The sequence below is a fragment of the Dermacentor albipictus genome, chromosome 1 (assembly GCF_038994185.2).
Source record: "Dermacentor albipictus isolate Rhodes 1998 colony chromosome 1, USDA_Dalb.pri_finalv2, whole genome shotgun sequence".
NCBI lineage: Eukaryota > Metazoa > Arthropoda > Arachnida > Ixodida > Ixodidae > Dermacentor > Dermacentor albipictus.
Window position 1 is genome coordinate 462,481,927 of NC_091821.1, and position 17,716 is coordinate 462,499,642.

Here is a 17,716-nt window from a genome sequence, read left to right on the forward strand (position 1 = left end):
TGACCTGACATGACGGGGAAGGAACGTATAAGCCAGGAGAGAAGCTCGGGAGCATAGAAGCTCTGATCGGGGCTCTCCTGGACGCATCCCAGATGAACGGCAGCTTTACACGTTGAGCCATAGGCTTAGGAACACCAGGCATAGGCAAGAGCCCGGACTCATCGTTCCACGGGCTGCTTCCTCGGCCGCTGCCTTCTTCCCTCCGCTTCCTGCCTCACAATGGCGCCGCTCCCGTGTTCCAAGCTCGCGCCACGAGGCTCACCGGCAACGCTTTTTAACGCGACAGCGTTAAGGAGCTTGTGTCGCAGAAAACCCGGTGTCGTCGGCGTCGGCGGCGTTGGCCGTGAGGGATAAATCCCGGAAGGCACTTCACAAATAAAAACAACTTGCAAGATGGACTGGGTGGGAATCGAACCAGGGTCTCCGGATTGTGATACGGAGATGCCACCACTGAGCCATGAGTTCGATGATTCAAAGCAGGACAAAAGCGCCTCTAGTGAATGCGGTGTTGCCTTAGAAACATGCCGTAGAAAATTATACTGCAGTGTATATCGGTAATTATGAGCATGTAAATTACAGAAGTCGCAGTTACATGAGTAGCCAAGTACGTTTCCGCTACATTTCTTCTGCGCTCTGCGCACACGCAGAGCCGTCTTGTGGCAAATGCAGAAGACCCTCTCCTCGCAATGTGCGGCGCTGCCCCGACACGTGGCGCGCCACTCGCCCGCTTCTCCCCTTCGAGCCGTGCGGGGACCGGTGCGAGGATGCCCAGATAGCCTTGCCTTTAATACGTTTTCTCACTCTCTCCCCTTCCAACTTCCAACGTGTGTCACTCGAACCCTCGTGTTTAGGCGAAGCGGCTCCTCTTTCCGCTCACAGTGCGATTCCTAAGTGCAGCGTCCGATGCGGGACGCCTCTGACGTGTTCGCTGCGCCGTAGCGCATTGTCTTACACCCCTTGGCGGGTCGACGGGTGTTACACCCCATGGTGGTGCGATAACGCCATCGCGTTCCACTCTTGAAGGCGAAGTTTAAGCGTCCTCTAATTTTCCTTTTCCTTTTTATATCGCCATTGCACGGTCATGCTCGCGCCTTCATCGTTGTCGTTGTCGACTTCACCTTTTGAAACAGCGCGTGCACCTCACGACAGTATGATGTTACTGGGTACAGGATCACTCCAGAAAGAAACAGAGGCAGCACGCAGAAGCACAAACACACATCAGACTTTTATTGGACGTTTTGGCCGACAGCTCCCCAATATACATTCCAGAAGACATGCGGATACATATATATATATATATATATATATATATATATATATATATATATATATATAGATCAGTCAAACGTAATCTGCCTACAGTTCATGCGGAAACAGGTGTCGCCATGTCGGAGACGTGGAACCGGCATCCGCGGTGTCGGACTGCAGTGTCGGACAGCACGGTCGGACAGTAGGGTCGGACGGCAGGGTCAGACCACCTCGTGGAGCTCAGGTGGCCCTGCGCCACAGACGATGTACCGGTGCCTCCACGTGCCCGGTTTCCCGCCGGCGGGCTTTGCGCTCGGGAGCACACAGCAGCAGCCACCGGGTTGCGTTCACAGCTGGCGGAGTAGCCTGGTGGCAGCTCACCCGAACGCTCGTTCAGCCAGGCTCAGGACCGCCAGCCCTCCTGGACCAGTTCTCCAGCGGAACTACTGGGAGAGGAAGCCTCTCAGCTGGTGGCAGCGTTGATTCGGGTTCAGACATATTAACGCGGGCGGTGATAGCTCCTATGGGCCGTACGCCCAGCGAGGAAGCTCTTTGTCCTCGAACGCCGAACCTCACGCACTGCTCACGCCAGGAGCCACACTCTCTCGCGCCACGCTTTTCGAGCTGCCACTGTCGACGCTCAGAAATTGGTGTCGATGATGATGATGAGGGCCCTTTCGCACATACCCACTCACAAGTATTTGTCAAGAGTCGGTGTCCTCTTCACCACCGCCACGGCCGACTGTCTTCATATGTTTGTTTTCCACTTCCGCGTACCATATATTATCACAGACAGATAGCAATCATCTGGAAACTCCAGGCGAAATTTCAACGTAACCGTGGTATTCCATATGAAGAGGCTGAGCGACAAGATAGCGCTCCCCACGCTGTATGCTGCGGGTGCGAGGGAAAGTGTGAGAGGGTGTGCCAAAGATAATAGCGCCCACTGTTAAAGGTCACGTGATGAACCGCTGGCTAGCTGAGGTATGGCGGCTAGAGGGGACAGTACAAGCATCGGAGCGCCAGAGAGGCAACATTTGTTTAGGACAAGAATGAACACTACATGACAAGGGCTAGCGAATTACATATTATTTACTTGTAATCATTTACAATCCTGCCTGATTTTGTAATTTAACGCTCACTTTGTTTGCTCGGTAACACTCACTATAAATCAATGACTTCTTTCAGTAACCGATTACATGTAACCAGTGGACGAGACAAACTGTGACAGGCGACGCAGCTTTGAGAACCTGAATTTGACGAACACGAAGGTAGAACGGCCGGCTTGGTGCACCGTAGGAGCCCTGGCGGAGGTAGACATGAACACATCGCACTTGATGACTATGGAAAGCAAAGCCGCTGTGAAAACGCCGGCGTTATGAACCACAAAAGCAAGCGCATTCGTCACTCGTGCTGCCTCTCGCTTCAACGCGAATCACGCGCGCGGGAACAAAGCGCACATGAATCCATCAGCTATCTCGGGTGGGCTAGCATTCGAAACCACCGCAGATTACCACGAACATAAGACGCGCGCCACCGCGCTCAGCCGCACCATGCGCACCCGTCGCGGGAGAAGAAACGGCGTGCGCTACTCTGCCCTCACCCCCCCCCCCCCCCCCCGTCTTAGCGCGCGCCCACCTCCCCGCTCTCTGCCTTGCACGTGCTGAAAGTAGGCGTGCAAAGACTAGGGTGAGCAGAGATGTGGGGCGGATTTATACACGCTGTCTTCCCGCTCGCATAGTGCTGAAGGTCGCATAATCTCGCTTCGAAGACGCGGTATAAAGTGATAAGCAGCTCGAAGCTTTCTCGTACGGCTGCCGTCGCTCTTCATCCCATTAGCGTTGTGACAGCGCATGCGCACGGTCATCGAGTGAAATATAATCATGTTTGCCTGTAAAAGCGCGCCACCACGCTTAGTAATTTAATTAGTAAGCGAACATTTATAGCAATTTCTACTGCCAATCAAATTACGAATGTTTCTTCTTGTAGTTGCCTAATACTTTGCTATTACTACCAATGCTTCGCCTTCCGGGCGTAATTTCAATATTTTTCTCTTTGCTACACTCATCAGGCGTACGCTAGATGTACGCCTGATGAACACTGCACAGCAAAACACATCACGATGCCTAGACTATCGGTATATTCCGCATACGTGAAATAATATTCGCTCTTCTGACGCCTACCTTTCAATAAACAAGCGGCGGTGGTGCTTGTGTATGTCGCTCCTGTGCATGGTCCGCTTTTGCTACTGTTACAAAGAACGCATAGCACACAGCACTAACTCGCCCAACAACAAATACTTTTTTTTTTACTGCGGCGTCATTTCCGCTTTGCAAGCACGCAATCAAAAGCGTGCTAAATACATAGGACTAATTCTCTCATCGAGTTGTGCTGCAAGTCAATCAGTTGCACAGCTCCGAAGCGTCTCTTTATCTCTTTGTTCTTGCTTCAATGGTTCACAATTTCTTTACTGTCTACATTTGTATGTTGCTTACCAGTGTGTCCGCCTATTGCATAGATGTACTCCCCCAGTGCCACGGCTGCAACATAGGCGCGTGGGACGTTCATGGAGGACTCGCTCTTCCATTCGCACTTGTCCATGTCGTAGCTGATGGTGGAGCGCAAGTAGTTCCGTTCTTGCATGCCGCCCAGCACGAAAATACGCCTCTTGTATACGGCCACTGCGTGGTAGGCTCTGCAACAGAGAGTATTTAACCTAAACGCACACTTCGATTCGAGAAGGGATGAAGTTGCGTGAAAATGTGTTGCTAGCATTCGTGTGATGGGACTACAACTGTGGAACCTGTCAAAATGCGTTGGATGCGCTTGAATAAGAGAATTTATTGCAAGCTGCCGCCGCGATGGCAGCTTGCGACGTCGGGAATGTCGTTAATTAATAGCCTTTCCTATATGAAATAATCAGCCTATCAACTGATTTCACTGTTGTTGCAGCCCCGCTATGGGTAGGCAGCTCATAGTGAGGGCTCCCGAGGAGCAGCGTGAACATCAGGAGCGACAAAAGGAGAAAAAAAAGAAATGGCAATACAAGTGGCAGGGTGCTGTCAAAATTACCATTACGCCTATTACCACCAATAATCTAAATTATCATTACTACCATTACTCTAAAACAATAAACAATAAAGCATTTCATACCCCCCTTGGCAGCTGTAGTGGTGGTTTTTCAACAGCGTCGCAGGACGTCCACTTTCACAAGGCCCAGATGGCGAGTCAATTTTTTTCCTTTATTATGAATTTCGTCAACGGTCCCCCCAATTCACCAGCGAGATATGCAAAATCGTACTGCATTCGCGATGTCGTGCACTCGCGATGTCCAACTGTGCGAGCACCAGCGACTGCTCCTGTTGCGCTATCATTCATGTATGAATAGCCGGCGGACTTGTCCAGTGAGATCACCTTCGACCATGCCGACCATGTTCACCGCTGTTGTTGTTATTCAGGTGTTCTTTTGCTTACTGTGCACTAGTTCGCTTTACGAAAAGTTATATTCTCTATTCACTATTTCTTGTAGCGTGTCTGCTTCTTCACCATGTTTAAACCCTAACAATACCGCGCAGTACTGTTGGTACTCTTCGACGTCTTATTGATTTGGTAGAGGCGTGCACGTACGGAGCAACCACAAACAATTGTGAAACGTGACAAGCATAAATAGCACTTTCTGTGATGACCGTGCTGAACGGAAATGAAAAATCTCGATGATCCGGTAATTATTCTCATATGGACATCGGACACTTTATAAAAGACAGAATTGATCATTGTGGTACCGGCGCCATGATTGACGTGAGAAGTTATGTTCAAGCGTATATCCTAGGCACCAGCACGTACTTAGAAATTTGCGGAATGCATTGCCCATTGCAACCCAATTGTATCGTCGGGGTGGGCTATCGTCAGCTAGACGCATCTGTTAAATTTAGCGATCATTTAAACGAATCATGCAGTCTTCGCACAGTTCAAGCACACAACATTACCGATTGTATAAGCCGGTCATTTTACTTATCCAGGAATAGACTGTCCAACAAACACACCCGTGGGCACTAAATACGAACTGAATCTGTGTAATTTCCTGACAGACAATCCTATACATTAATTATTTTCCTCTCAACAAATGGAAGTTGTGTTCTAGACCTGTTTTTAGTACTGAACCTGAAGATATGTGGGTTTATTTACTGGATTGTACTAAACCTCTCGCACTTTCACGTTACGTAAAGGTAGAAATGCCAGAAAAAAATCATACATAACAGCTTTTTCGTGACTTCCCATCGTTTTCTGAGCTTGCATTGTCGTAATTCTAACAAAAGTTGGTGTGTGCTCCACGAGAAGCTTACACAGCTAATGAATCAGGACATTCCTAAAACCACCATGACGTCATCTATCCATAGCACGTTGTTCCCTTTGCCCGTAAACATCGCGTCAACAAGCACAAACGCTTCCATTTAAAAGCGAAGCTGCCGGACTCTGATAGTGACTTGGACCACTACAGAAACGAAGTGAGTGTGGGCAATAGAGAAAAATAAGCAGCTCAAGACTTTTTTGTTCAAGGCTTATCTGCGCTGCTAACCAGTAATGGTAAACAATTGGAAAAAATGCTTAATCATAGGGCTTTTCTAACATATATTCGTTTGCCTAAGGACGCAAAGCTTTTGTCGCCATCAGAAACTGCAGAACTTGTTATTTAGTTCCGTTTTCACTGACAAGAAACGTATCGCGGCGGAAATAAAATTCAGGTCTAATAGCACCATTATGAATGACATTGCGATCACTTGTGAAGGAGCCGAATTAGCTCATGACTGGTTCACAAATAATTTGTCACCTGGTCGAGACCGCGTGTGCCCTAAATTACTTAAAGTATAACGAAGCCGATCATATCGAAATAATAACGAAGCCGGTCATATCTAAAAAAATAACGAAGCTCGACAGATCACGCATCATACTAGCTATTTTTGAACAATTAATTGACGGAGGGGGCATAACTGAAGCTTGGAAAAATGCCAGTGTGACTCCGTTCATACCCGGTAATACCTCCGAGTGCTATTTCAGTACAGGCCCATTTCTGTAAACAGCATACCTTGTATATTACTAGAAACACATCATGTCGTCCACAATAGTGAACTACTTATTTAGCACAACATTTTTCTTTGCTAATTATTATGGTTTCCACAGAGGCCGTTCATGTCAGACAAATATTTGAATTAGTAATTGACATCCATCATTCTGTTCATGCGTCCGTAATAATCATGCCATCTTTATCGATTTCACTGAAACATTTGATAAGATCCCTCACACTCATGATAATGAAACAGGCTCAACATGAATCAAGGCATTGCCACCTGGTTGTGTAACCACTATCAATTTGTTTTTGTAAATGATATGTTTCTCTTTAATAACATTATTTAAACTCGGGTTACAACAAAGCTCTGTACTTGAACCGATATTGTTTCTCGTTGCTGATGGCTGGTGATATTCATAGACAGATTACTAACAGCGAAGACAGTATGCCCCGTTCTACAAAGCGACATCGAAAATATTCCTGCTTGCTGTGATGAATGAAAATATAAATAATCGCTTCTAAAACAAAATATTCACATTCACGACACCTACTAACACCCCACGCAGTTCTTACGCGATCAATACTGGGCTCATTGAATACGTTTCTTCATTAAAATACTTAGGCGGGCACTTTTCTGCAGACCTGATATAGAATACCCACATGGACGGAATAACTGCTAAAGCATCCGACTCGGATTCATCAGGCGTCACGAACGTCAAGCTAACTTAAACAATAAAGTATTCGCATGCACCTCTCGGGTTCGCTCTAAAATAAGGTATGCGTCCCTCGTGTGGAATCCACGTGAAATGTGCCTACATGATAAACAAGAGACGGTTCAGAATAAAGCCTGCCTAATTTATAAAAAGAACGCCATTTTTATAAACGCCATTCTATCGTTACTGATATCAAAGATTCGCTTGACTTTCCATCACTTATGAAAGTAAGAGTGTTGGCGCTGTTGTCTCACTTTCTAAAGCGTTATTCATGTCACTCATTAGCTACATATTGGCCCGCTCCCCGCTGTTTCTTCTCACCCTTTCAAAGTTCGAGCTGCGTTCACGCTATTTAGCCCTCTCAATAGCTCACCACAATTTTTTTTTGCCATCTGTCATTGTAATAAGCGGCCACATGGTGTCGTCTCCGTAATGTCATGGCACATTTATACAATGGTTCAATAGATTTAATATGACTTGATAACCATGTTCCAATTGGTACATTTATTGTTTTTTTTATTATTTCATGCTTAGTTTCCGTTTAATTTATTTTATTTTTGTTTGCTTTATTAGCGTCGCTGTTGATAACTTCTGTTTATGTTCCTTTACTGTAATCGGCCTACATAATGCCCAGAAAGGTTATTAATGGTATGTGAATGAAAAAATAACAACTGTCCATCCACGGGGCATGTAATATTTTCTTGAATATTGTCGGACAATATCGTCGTTGCGATAGATAATCCATGGTAATTGACTTAGCGGGGGCGCCATGTCATCAATATCAACGAAAGTAGCTTCTAAAAAGCACTGCACTGCTTCAGTAAGCGGTTACGAGTAATATACAGCATAGAAATCGCAGTCATGACGAAATTCGTCGGTAATGGTAGTCGGTTGGTTGGAAACATTCTGAAGCGTTCAATAATATCAAGTGACTTGCGGGCCCTGCCCCTCTCGCCTTTTGCTCACACGTATATCAATCACCATGTAATATTCACTATTGCACTACATACGTAAGCGTTTGTCTCACTTATCGACGTTATTAAAGAGGAAGTGATAGTCACAGGCACTCAATGCGCGTGTAAGATCTCGCAATTTATTTTGCTAAGAACTATAACGTGGTTCTTTCTTTCCTTTATCTGGCCACTTATTTAACATCGCCGCACTTACTGAAGCAGCCGTACGCGTGGTCTCAATAAAGCAAACGGCGCGAGACTTGGTTAACAATTGCGTACAAGTAAAATAAGTCTCTAAGTTTAGGACCAAAGCTGGTCAGGAATTTTTTGTGAAAGCTTTTCTATTTGGAACTGCAGTTTTTTTTTTGGAACTTTAAAGTTTTGTATTGATACAAAACGATCCCTTTCATCTGCAGCGACTTATCGGGAACCATAAGTTGCGCATAGCTCCCTGGCCAGCTATCTGACTACTGGCGCGCTATAACGTTAAGCTACTTAAAGCTGTTTCGATTTCAATTCTGTAGTCAGCCCTCCACGATGGTCAGACAATTTTTGGGACAACCTCACTTGGCCTGTCTGTCACGCGATGCCATAAAATCGCGAAAACTCACTGCGTCATGGTAACGTGCAGGTGTTAAACATGCTATAGAAAGCCGAACAAAACTTAATTTTTTCCCGAATAGTCGGAGACTTCCCCGTTCCAAGATGAATAGAAGATGGCTGCCCGCCAATCGCTAGGACATTGGCTAGTTGGAGCGTTCGGGCAGCATGGATTTATTTCTATATATCATAAATTTTGCGTGGCAGTGTAACTTTCTCCAGCCCTCTTGGCACGTACACGACGTCGCTCTGCCAGCTCTTCGACGCTGAGAATCCGTTCTAGTAGCATTTTTGTGCTTCAGTTGCAATTTTCGACGAGCCACCGCAAGCTAAGAACGGGGAAGCGGACCATTTGCAGATGCCGGCACGTGCATCCTCTTCGTCAGGTTATCTATTTTCACTGAGCTGGCTCGGCCCCACCGAAACTCTCTTGCCTTCTGCGTGTTCATGCCCGACGAGAAGCCACGCTCAGTGGTGCCCTGGAATAGGGGCGCCAACCATGCAGGCCGGAGATCGGCATCAACCATCAACCAGGGCAATAAAGTTTACTTCCTCCTCCTCCTCCTTGTCTCTTCCCAGGCAATTATAAAGAAACGCCTGTGAAGGTAGGCAATGCCGTTAGCTTTGAAATCAAACAAAAGTTAGCTCCTAAAAATGAGAACGCGTTTGATCGGGCTCTGCAAAGAATGGTGCGGGTTACCGCCCAACGCTTGCGTTGGTGGTTACGTAAACTTGGCGTGAGTAGGTTGGAGTAAAAACAGATTGGAATAGTATTACGTTATAGGGCCCCTGGCTACACGATAGCGAGATTGCGCCATAAGCAGATGTCGCGTCGCTTCTTTTAGTGGTCACGTGACTGCTGCTTCTGGGCTTCTACTTTCTGCGGCTTCTACCTTTGCCCGTCAACGTTTTGAGGAGGCCAACGTCTACAGGTGAGGCACGCGTGTCAAGTGCAGAGGTCTACTAATGATTGCAAAGCATCTCCATGTGCAAGACTTACCAGCCCAGCAACATCAATAGAGTATGTAATGGACCAGCCGACCCTCCACCTAGCGCACTTATAATAGCATCAGCATCATTAAAAGGAACGCAATACCCCTGTTCATATGCTCTTTCATGCAGTAAAGTGACAAAGAAAGCCACCACATTCATTACCTGTTTTTTTGAAAGATTGTCTGCTCGTTAATTTTGACAGCGCAGGAATGAAACCTTGGTGTACCAAGCGGAAAATTTGTGCCCTACCGGAAAGCTTTTTTGCGACGTAATTGCCTTTCATTGCAGTTCAAATGTTCAATTGTCACATTGACAAATATTTTGACACTGAAAATGCTTGAATTACTTTTCTGTAATGGAAACAAAAGCAAACTTATTCACTTAGCTACCGAAACTTAACCACTTACGTTAAGAAAAGCTTTACCGTAATATTTCGTTTTTTCCACGAGTGCGTTTTGCACGGCTGTCTTTATTAGCTCAGGCTTAAAGATTTGAACTACGGGGAGGTCTGACGTGGTGCGGGAAGGCAGCTAGAGCCGTTCACTGGAAAGGCGCGCCTGTCAGGAGCGTCTTGGCAGTCAACTTCTCTAACTTCTCAACGCAATTTGCCGTCCGGCAATTTACTACTGTTTTATTTTGGTTCAGTGTGGCCTTCACTGGTACGGCAGCATTCGCTAAGCGCACCCAGATTACCTTGGCTCGAAGATGGACTCGTTCTTGTGGTAAACCCACCGGTTGGTGCGTGGGTCGAAGGCTATGATGTCAGACAACGGCTGCCCCATCCTCCAGCCGCCTACCACGAACAACATGTTGTGCGGAAAGCGAGGAAGCCAGCGTTCAGGGTTATTCTTGCCGCATTTATCGCACTGGGGTTTCACCACGGGCAGGTCTTCTGCAGAAAGTTGGTGGTCAATTCTAAACGTGAACCAAAAACCATGGATAACGACTTTCATAGATAGGGTTAGCTGCGTTGAAATCAGCCGAAATTTCGCTGAGTGGCATTTCACGTAAACTGCCTCAACGACAAAACAAGTACAAGCACTCCACAGATCCAGGAAAAGATGTTTCCTGATACGCAGGAAATCCATCACGTGACCTAATAGACCGGGGATTGCACTGATTCCGGGATCGACCCACTTTTTATTGCACCATTGCCGATCGGACAACTTTCCTGTTAGACTAATGCCCTACGTCCCTATCCCACTTGGTGAAAAACCGACGGAGTGACGCTCCAATTATTCGGCAGTAAGATGAACAAAACTTAATTTTAATCAAGAAACTGCTACTCTGAAGGCGTAGATTTCTTCCAGTGTCGAAACCCAGCTATTGTTTGTTGTTTCTTTGCGAAATCTTGTACTGTGCAGATCCATTTACCGGCTAATTCTTAATAAGCATTTCAAATGGCTATATCGATTCATTCAACGTGTATACCACATGCAGTGTCGCAGTGTTTGCTCTCAGAAACCAACCGACCTACCATGGATTTAAGGATTGGATAGTCGCAAAGAGGTTATTGTTTAAAGGAAAAATAAATCAATATGGGGGGCCAAAAAGTCGAGTGCATGAAACACAGGGCACATGACTGTGCCTGCCATGTGCGCTGTATTTCACGTCCCCTACTTTTTCCCGCTATACATTTACTTTGTCGTTATTAACCGAGTCGTCAAAGAAAACGTTCTGGCTTGAAAAAGCGTTGACTTCGTAATAATGCTTCTCTAGCGTCGTTGCCTACGCGTTGCTTTAATTATGCATAGCAGTGGCAAGAATATTAGTTTAGTCCACGGCTCCTGCGAGAAAGGAAAACACCCCGATCACCAAAGGAAGCTTCACGCAAGCGCATGACGGACCCGAGTTGCATTAAAGATACCTCATAGACTGGTGTACGGGCTGCTCAATTTTCTTTTTCTTTTTTACAATTTTGGTAAGATACGATTCTTACACGGTATGGAACCTTTTCCCCAAAATGGTGCCGGCGCAGCCGTGGCTTGTGCACACCGCGGATCTCTGGATGGGCCATTACATCAGAGGTCATCGCGCAGTTCTCGCCATCTACTAGCGGCATGCTGAAATAGGCAACGAGCTAAAATTCGCCGATGAGCGTGCGGCATCGGGGTACCGAGCACAATTGCTTCTCCGTTGAAATTCTTTTTCCTTATTTTGGGCTGCCAAGAGCGGCCCATACGCAGGTACGGCCCGTAAACGAGTCTATACGGTATACATCCCTGCTGGGACATCGGTCTTCCTCCACAACATTGCAGCTGTTCACCATTGTATTAGCCGTCGGTTCCATAAGAATGTCGAACACGCGATAAAAATTATGGGTCATTAAAACTTTCTTTGGCAGCTCTTGTATTTAAAATGCCACTCCAGTACGCGGGACCTAAGCTCCCCGGGAAGAACTCACTCATGCTGCGGTTGAAACATGCAGTTTAATATAAAACTTGGGGTGTTTCAGTCCATTACTTACAAGTAGCTACGGCATCAATAAATAATTGGACTGGCGAATGCGTTGGAAAATCCGGCTCATTGTGTAAGAAATCTCATTGCTATGTCCCAATTCGACACAAGGCGCATCCTAAGAAGCCCCACGAGAGAACTTTGTCCAACTAATGCAGAGAGAACCCACAGGAATCAGCGCTTACATCACTTGACCCAGATATTGAGTACGTAGTAAATCCTCAGTTTTCACGAAGCATCGATACCATCTTGCATCGTCTGACACTTCAAACTGCTTACACCAATCAGCAACGACTATGCGGACGTATACCATGCACTTGTCAAGTGTCGCACACACACTACGCTTAGACAGTGGCCCAATCCAAACACCGTATGCTTTATTCAAATCAGCTTTCACTTTAAAATTCGTTCGGTACATGGCAATAAACTGCAGTGCGTCTCAAAGCTTTGAGCTCCTTCAACGCTGTTTAGAATATAGCTGTATGTGTGATGAGTATTGACTTGGCAACACTATGGGTGCATAATGGCAATTTGTATCTGCGTGAAAATCCATGTTTACGTCTGACATCCATGGATATTGTTTATACTGTAACTTGTTACGAAGTGCTTCCTCCCTAATGTCGCTACACATTTTCTTGTGTTTTCTTTAAGTATTATCCATCACAGTCATTTTATCATATATTTTTATATATATGACCGAAAAGGAGCAGCCTTCGACAGCATCCCACGAAAAACACTGCGTTTTTTTTTTCATTTCAATAATGCAGTCTTTGATTCCGTCTTGGCCAGGAGGGTCTTTAGAATGACCTGTCTTTCTGCGCCCGATTTTCCTCACGTCGTGCTTGGGGGAACTTCGAGCACATGGTCCACAATCTACTTTCGTACTATCTGGAAGAGTTGGCACCTTCCGAACACTATGTTTGGTTTCCGGCCTGACCTGTCTACAAAGGACATTTTACTTCAGCTAAAACAGGAAGTCATTCACGGCCTCAGCACAAGCGACAATAGTGTCACCCTCGCATACAATGTTAAGGGGGCATTCGACAAGGTTTCCTATGAGCAGTGTTAAACAGCCTACAACGTACCACATGTGGACGGCGCACCTACAACTACGTCCGGGAACTTCCTGACGGGTCGAACAGCGACCAGCCCGGGGGACCTCAGGGCTGACAAGATCCAAATACCACAGAAAGGAACATCCCAGGGATCGGTGATCTCCCCGTTGCTTTTCAATATAGCGATGAGGAGATTGCCGAACCTCATCAGGGGCATCCGTCACGCAATGTACGCGGACGACCTGACCGTGTGGGCGGGCACGGGATCGGTGGGTGAACAACAAGACGCACTGCAGTAAGTCATTGCCAGGACCGAGTGTTATCTACACCACTGTGGTCTCTCATGCGCCCCGGAAAAGTCGGAGCTCCTAATCCTCAAAAAGAGGATGAGAGGGCGGCCTGCCCAAGAGACACCAAACCCAACATTGACCCTGCACAGAGTAAACATACCCAAGGTGGACGTATTCCATATTATGGGCCGCGCTTTCCAGAAGGGCGGTGCCGGTTTCACTACCGTTAAAAAGGTGCAAGTGACAGTTACCCAAATCGTGCAACTAGTTCGAAGAGTGACTAACAGAAAGCACGGCCTGAAAGAGGACGCGATAAAATTAATACAAACCCCCATAATCCGCAGATTCACTTACGGCACCCCGTACCTAGGTCTCAATAAGAGCGAGGAGGACAAACTGAACACTCTCATATGAAAGACCTACAAACTGGTATTGGGGCTTCCGTCGACGACGTCTACGGAGCAGCTACTCAGCCTGGGCATCTATATTACTTGGGAATAACTAGCAGAGGCCGACAAGACGAGCCAGACAGAGCGACTTAAGCTCACCAGCACGAGCAGGAACAGGCTAAGGTTGAGCTACCCAGTCGAATATAAATCCAGAAAACAGTGGGCGCCTCTACCCCTGAGAGAGAATATCATGGTAGCCAGCATCCCGAGAAACATGCACTCGGTACACAACAGAGGAAGAAAACACGCGAGAGTGCAATCTCTATGTAAGGCCTACGAAGGACCAAGAAGTGAAGAAGTCAGATACACCGACGCTGCAAAGCAGAACAGAGCAGCCCGCGCTTCCAGCGTGATCAACGGTCAGGGAGAAAAGGTAGTAGCCGCCTCGGTGAACAGTTCAGACAGCGACTTCGCGGAAGAAACGGCGATATCCCTAGCGGCCACGACGGGGAAGTGAGAGGAAGATCACATCACAGTCATCACGGACTCACAAACAGTGTGCAGAAATTATCAAAAAGGCCGCACTTCTAAACAAGATCTGAGCATCCTCCAGAAACTCGACAATCTTCAACGAATATACCTCGTCTAAGCCCTGGGACACGAGCCCCTGGCGGGTAATTTAGCGGCTCACGCCGCTGCGAGAGATCATATTTTCCGGGCTATCCCGCCGGGTTCACGAGCCCCGGTAGACCTACACGATGGCGTTCCAAAAATATACAGCGACATTCTGAGCCACTAGAGCCTGGGTAGGAGAATCTATCTTCCTCCGCATCCGAAGCTGACTAGAGAAGAGTGTAGATCTAGAGAAGAGAACTAGAAAAGTACTCTAGAACTTTAGAGCTAGAGAAGAGACTAGATTCTCAGCAAACAACATACCGGCGCATTGCCGCACGGCATCCTGCTGCACGTCATATATCCTCTGAGCTTCACTTACAAGTGCGCCTGGTACAACCCATCATCGGCACACATAACTGGAACAACCATCGAGCAGTGGGAGGCCCTGCTGACAAGCCCGAGCCATGAAGACCAGCATTGTCTGGTGAGCAGGGCCTATCTATCGGCTCAGGCCCACGGCATGCTGGACTAGGGACGCCGCTCACCTCGGATGACTCAACCGTCAGCTCATTTTTACAAATGAAGTTTATTCCTCCTCCTCGATAATACGAGGTAGAGACGGAGATCAACAAACATGTTTTCTGTACAGATGTAATCCTGGTCTATGCAGTATGACTTAGAGTCATCGCATTAGCAGGAATCTGCTATGCCATCCGAGATAATGACGGACATATGCTGATCCGAAAGCAATGCGCGTAACATCACCAGACTAACTAACCATTTGTTTATAAGATTCATTCCAACCTATCACCCCATCCGTTACTGTGACCTTATTCATTATCATGACCCCATTATACAGACAGACATACACATATCACGGCCTGGGCGTCCATGCCATCCCATTTGTTCTTGTCAGTGTTAGATTATTGTTCGAGATAGAAAATACACTTCAATTATTAAACAGTTCAAACAGTTCGAAGACAAGATTTTCCAAAGGCTATTTCGGCAATCCCCAATGTGCAAATAAGTTCAAGGAAAGAATCTTGTCGTTCATTTATCCATGACATCATAAATGCGCTCGCGAAAAAAAAAATATTCTCCAAACATCGTCCCTTTCTGCACATCGCAGCATTGGTACCCCGTAGTGTATATGCAGCGCTCATAATGAAGCTACTGCTCGAGGCAAACTTTGATTTCCCTGTGGAAATACTAGTAAAACGCAGAAAAGCTTCTATAGCAAAATAGTTCAAACGATTTGAATGAAATCTGTTTCATTCGAAACAGACAGATAGATTCTAATGTATGTAGCAAGCAGAATTTTTATTTAGCGTCTGCAATCTTTTGAATACGTTTTGGAAACTGAGAAGCTTCAAGCATAATGAAGCACGAAGTGCACACAGCCGTAACTTCAAACTAAAAGCAGAAATTGCAATTGCATAAACTTAATCTATTCGATCCGATATAAACTGGACAAAGTTGATATATAAATTACAAGCTAATGAAATTGTTACAGTGTTCATGAGGGTTTCATAAAAGTCCTATTCACAATTTAGTGATTTAATTCAGTACGCTGTATATTTCATCAAATTGGCCCTTAGACATTTGTGATTACGCACAGTTTACAGAATTTTCATTTGGTTTAATTTTTCATATGTACAGAGCTGCAACTTGGTAGTAGAACATGTTTTTTCTTTAATGTTACAATTTTCTACAACCTTGTCAGAAATTTGACTACCCGCAGTTACTAGATTGCTCCAGTTATCCGCTTCCCACAGTCACTAGGTTAAACGCCTTCTTTTAATTTCGGAAAACCATATCAAAGTTACTGCAGTGGTTGCCGAAAAAATATTACTTTTATTCTTTTCTTTTTTGCTTCCATCAATTTAGACAGGAGCTCATATGCTAACGCTTCCTCTTCAGTAGCAAATAAAATTGTCTGAATAACCATCGAAAGAAATTCAGACGGCCCAAGGCTGCAACAACCGGGTCATCCAGGCTGTCACAATACTAGTGGGCTCACCAGTGACTCCAGCGTCGGCATCGTCTTCCTCCATGTCGACGTCTGCGCCAACATCAGCGGGAGCATCGGAAGCGTCTGCATCTGCGACGGCAGCTGCGGCATCGTTTCGGACAACAGCTGCGGGGTCAGCGGCGAGCGGGGCCGCAACTCCGATCGCTGCCGCTTCCGCGACTGGCGCTCCCGGTTCTTGCGCAGAGCATTTTTCGAGCAGGAACGGGATCGGCGAGCACAGGCAGGGGCCACGTTCGAGGGCTTCCAATACGGCCTCACGGTAAGCGGGGCTCATGGCCAACGCAGGACAGAAGTTTTGAAATGCTTCCAGGTCACTGGGTGCCAGACGCGACAACACCGTCAGCCTTGCACACAGTTGCCGAAGTCTTTCATTATTAACGATGCGCTCACACGTATTCGGCAGTGGCACGTCGCATGTTGACACGCATTACCTGCACCATTCGATATTGTTTGCATCTGCAGCGGTAAAACGTTTCGTGCGGAAAGTTTATCACATACAAAAGAAATCGCGCATCGTAGTAATACAACGCATTCATCAGTGTAGCGGAATTACGAATGTACGAAGCACCGCACCAACGGGCGCACAGACGGACATATTCAACTCTTTCTGGAGCACTTCAACAATGTTGCAGTAAAGTTTTAAATATAATCTGGCTAGTGACGATTTTACCGTCGGACGTCATGGCAAAGCACCACAAGACGCCTAGCATTCCAAAGCTCAAGGGATTTGTAGATCCTCTACTTTTCAAACTCTAAGATTTCAGAACAAGTAAAGTAGAACAGGGCCTCGAATTCGCCGCCATACAACAGGACTGGTCCCGAAACGAGAAGTTTCTGAATGATGGCCATCGCGTTTGCGAACGAATACCGATTTCAGCTGACCTAACTGTTAGGCACACATAAGGAATCCCACGTAGCTGCAGGTGATGAGGTGATGAACCACGCAATTCCTCAAGTTTAAACACTGGAGACACAAATCATATTCGTCGGCGTCCCTATCGTATATCGCATGCTGAACGTCGAGTCATCCAATCAGAAGTGGACAAAATGCTCTTAGCGTTTCATTAGAAATGACGAGCGACGGTTACGTACTTCAAATACTGGGTCTGGCTATGGGCTCAGCAATAAAGGGACGTTCAACTTTTGATGTGGAATCGCGTGGAAGGCTTCTGTATTGAACCACACTTAACCGTATCCACAATCTCTGTATACAAGGATGTCCAGCCATTGTTGACCAGCAAGCGTGACTCAGCGACTACGGCACTGGGATGCTGAGCAAGATGTCACAAGATCGATTCCCCAATCG

General features: G+C 46.5%; 1 protein-coding gene across 1 annotated transcript in view; it reads right to left on the reverse strand.

Moving 5' to 3' along the window:
* The window catches only part of LOC135905621 (kelch-like protein 10), a 52,424-nt gene that overhangs the window by 22,839 nt on the left and 11,869 nt on the right, over positions 1-17,716 (reverse strand). The window contains exons 4-6 of the mRNA XM_065436577.2: positions 16,399-16,724; positions 10,266-10,464; positions 3,744-3,943 (exon numbers count right to left, since the gene is read on the reverse strand). Coding sequence (XP_065292649.1) covers positions 3,744-3,943; positions 10,266-10,464; positions 16,399-16,724 — 725 coding nt within the window. The remainder of the gene's footprint in view (positions 1-3,743; positions 3,944-10,265; positions 10,465-16,398; positions 16,725-17,716) is intronic.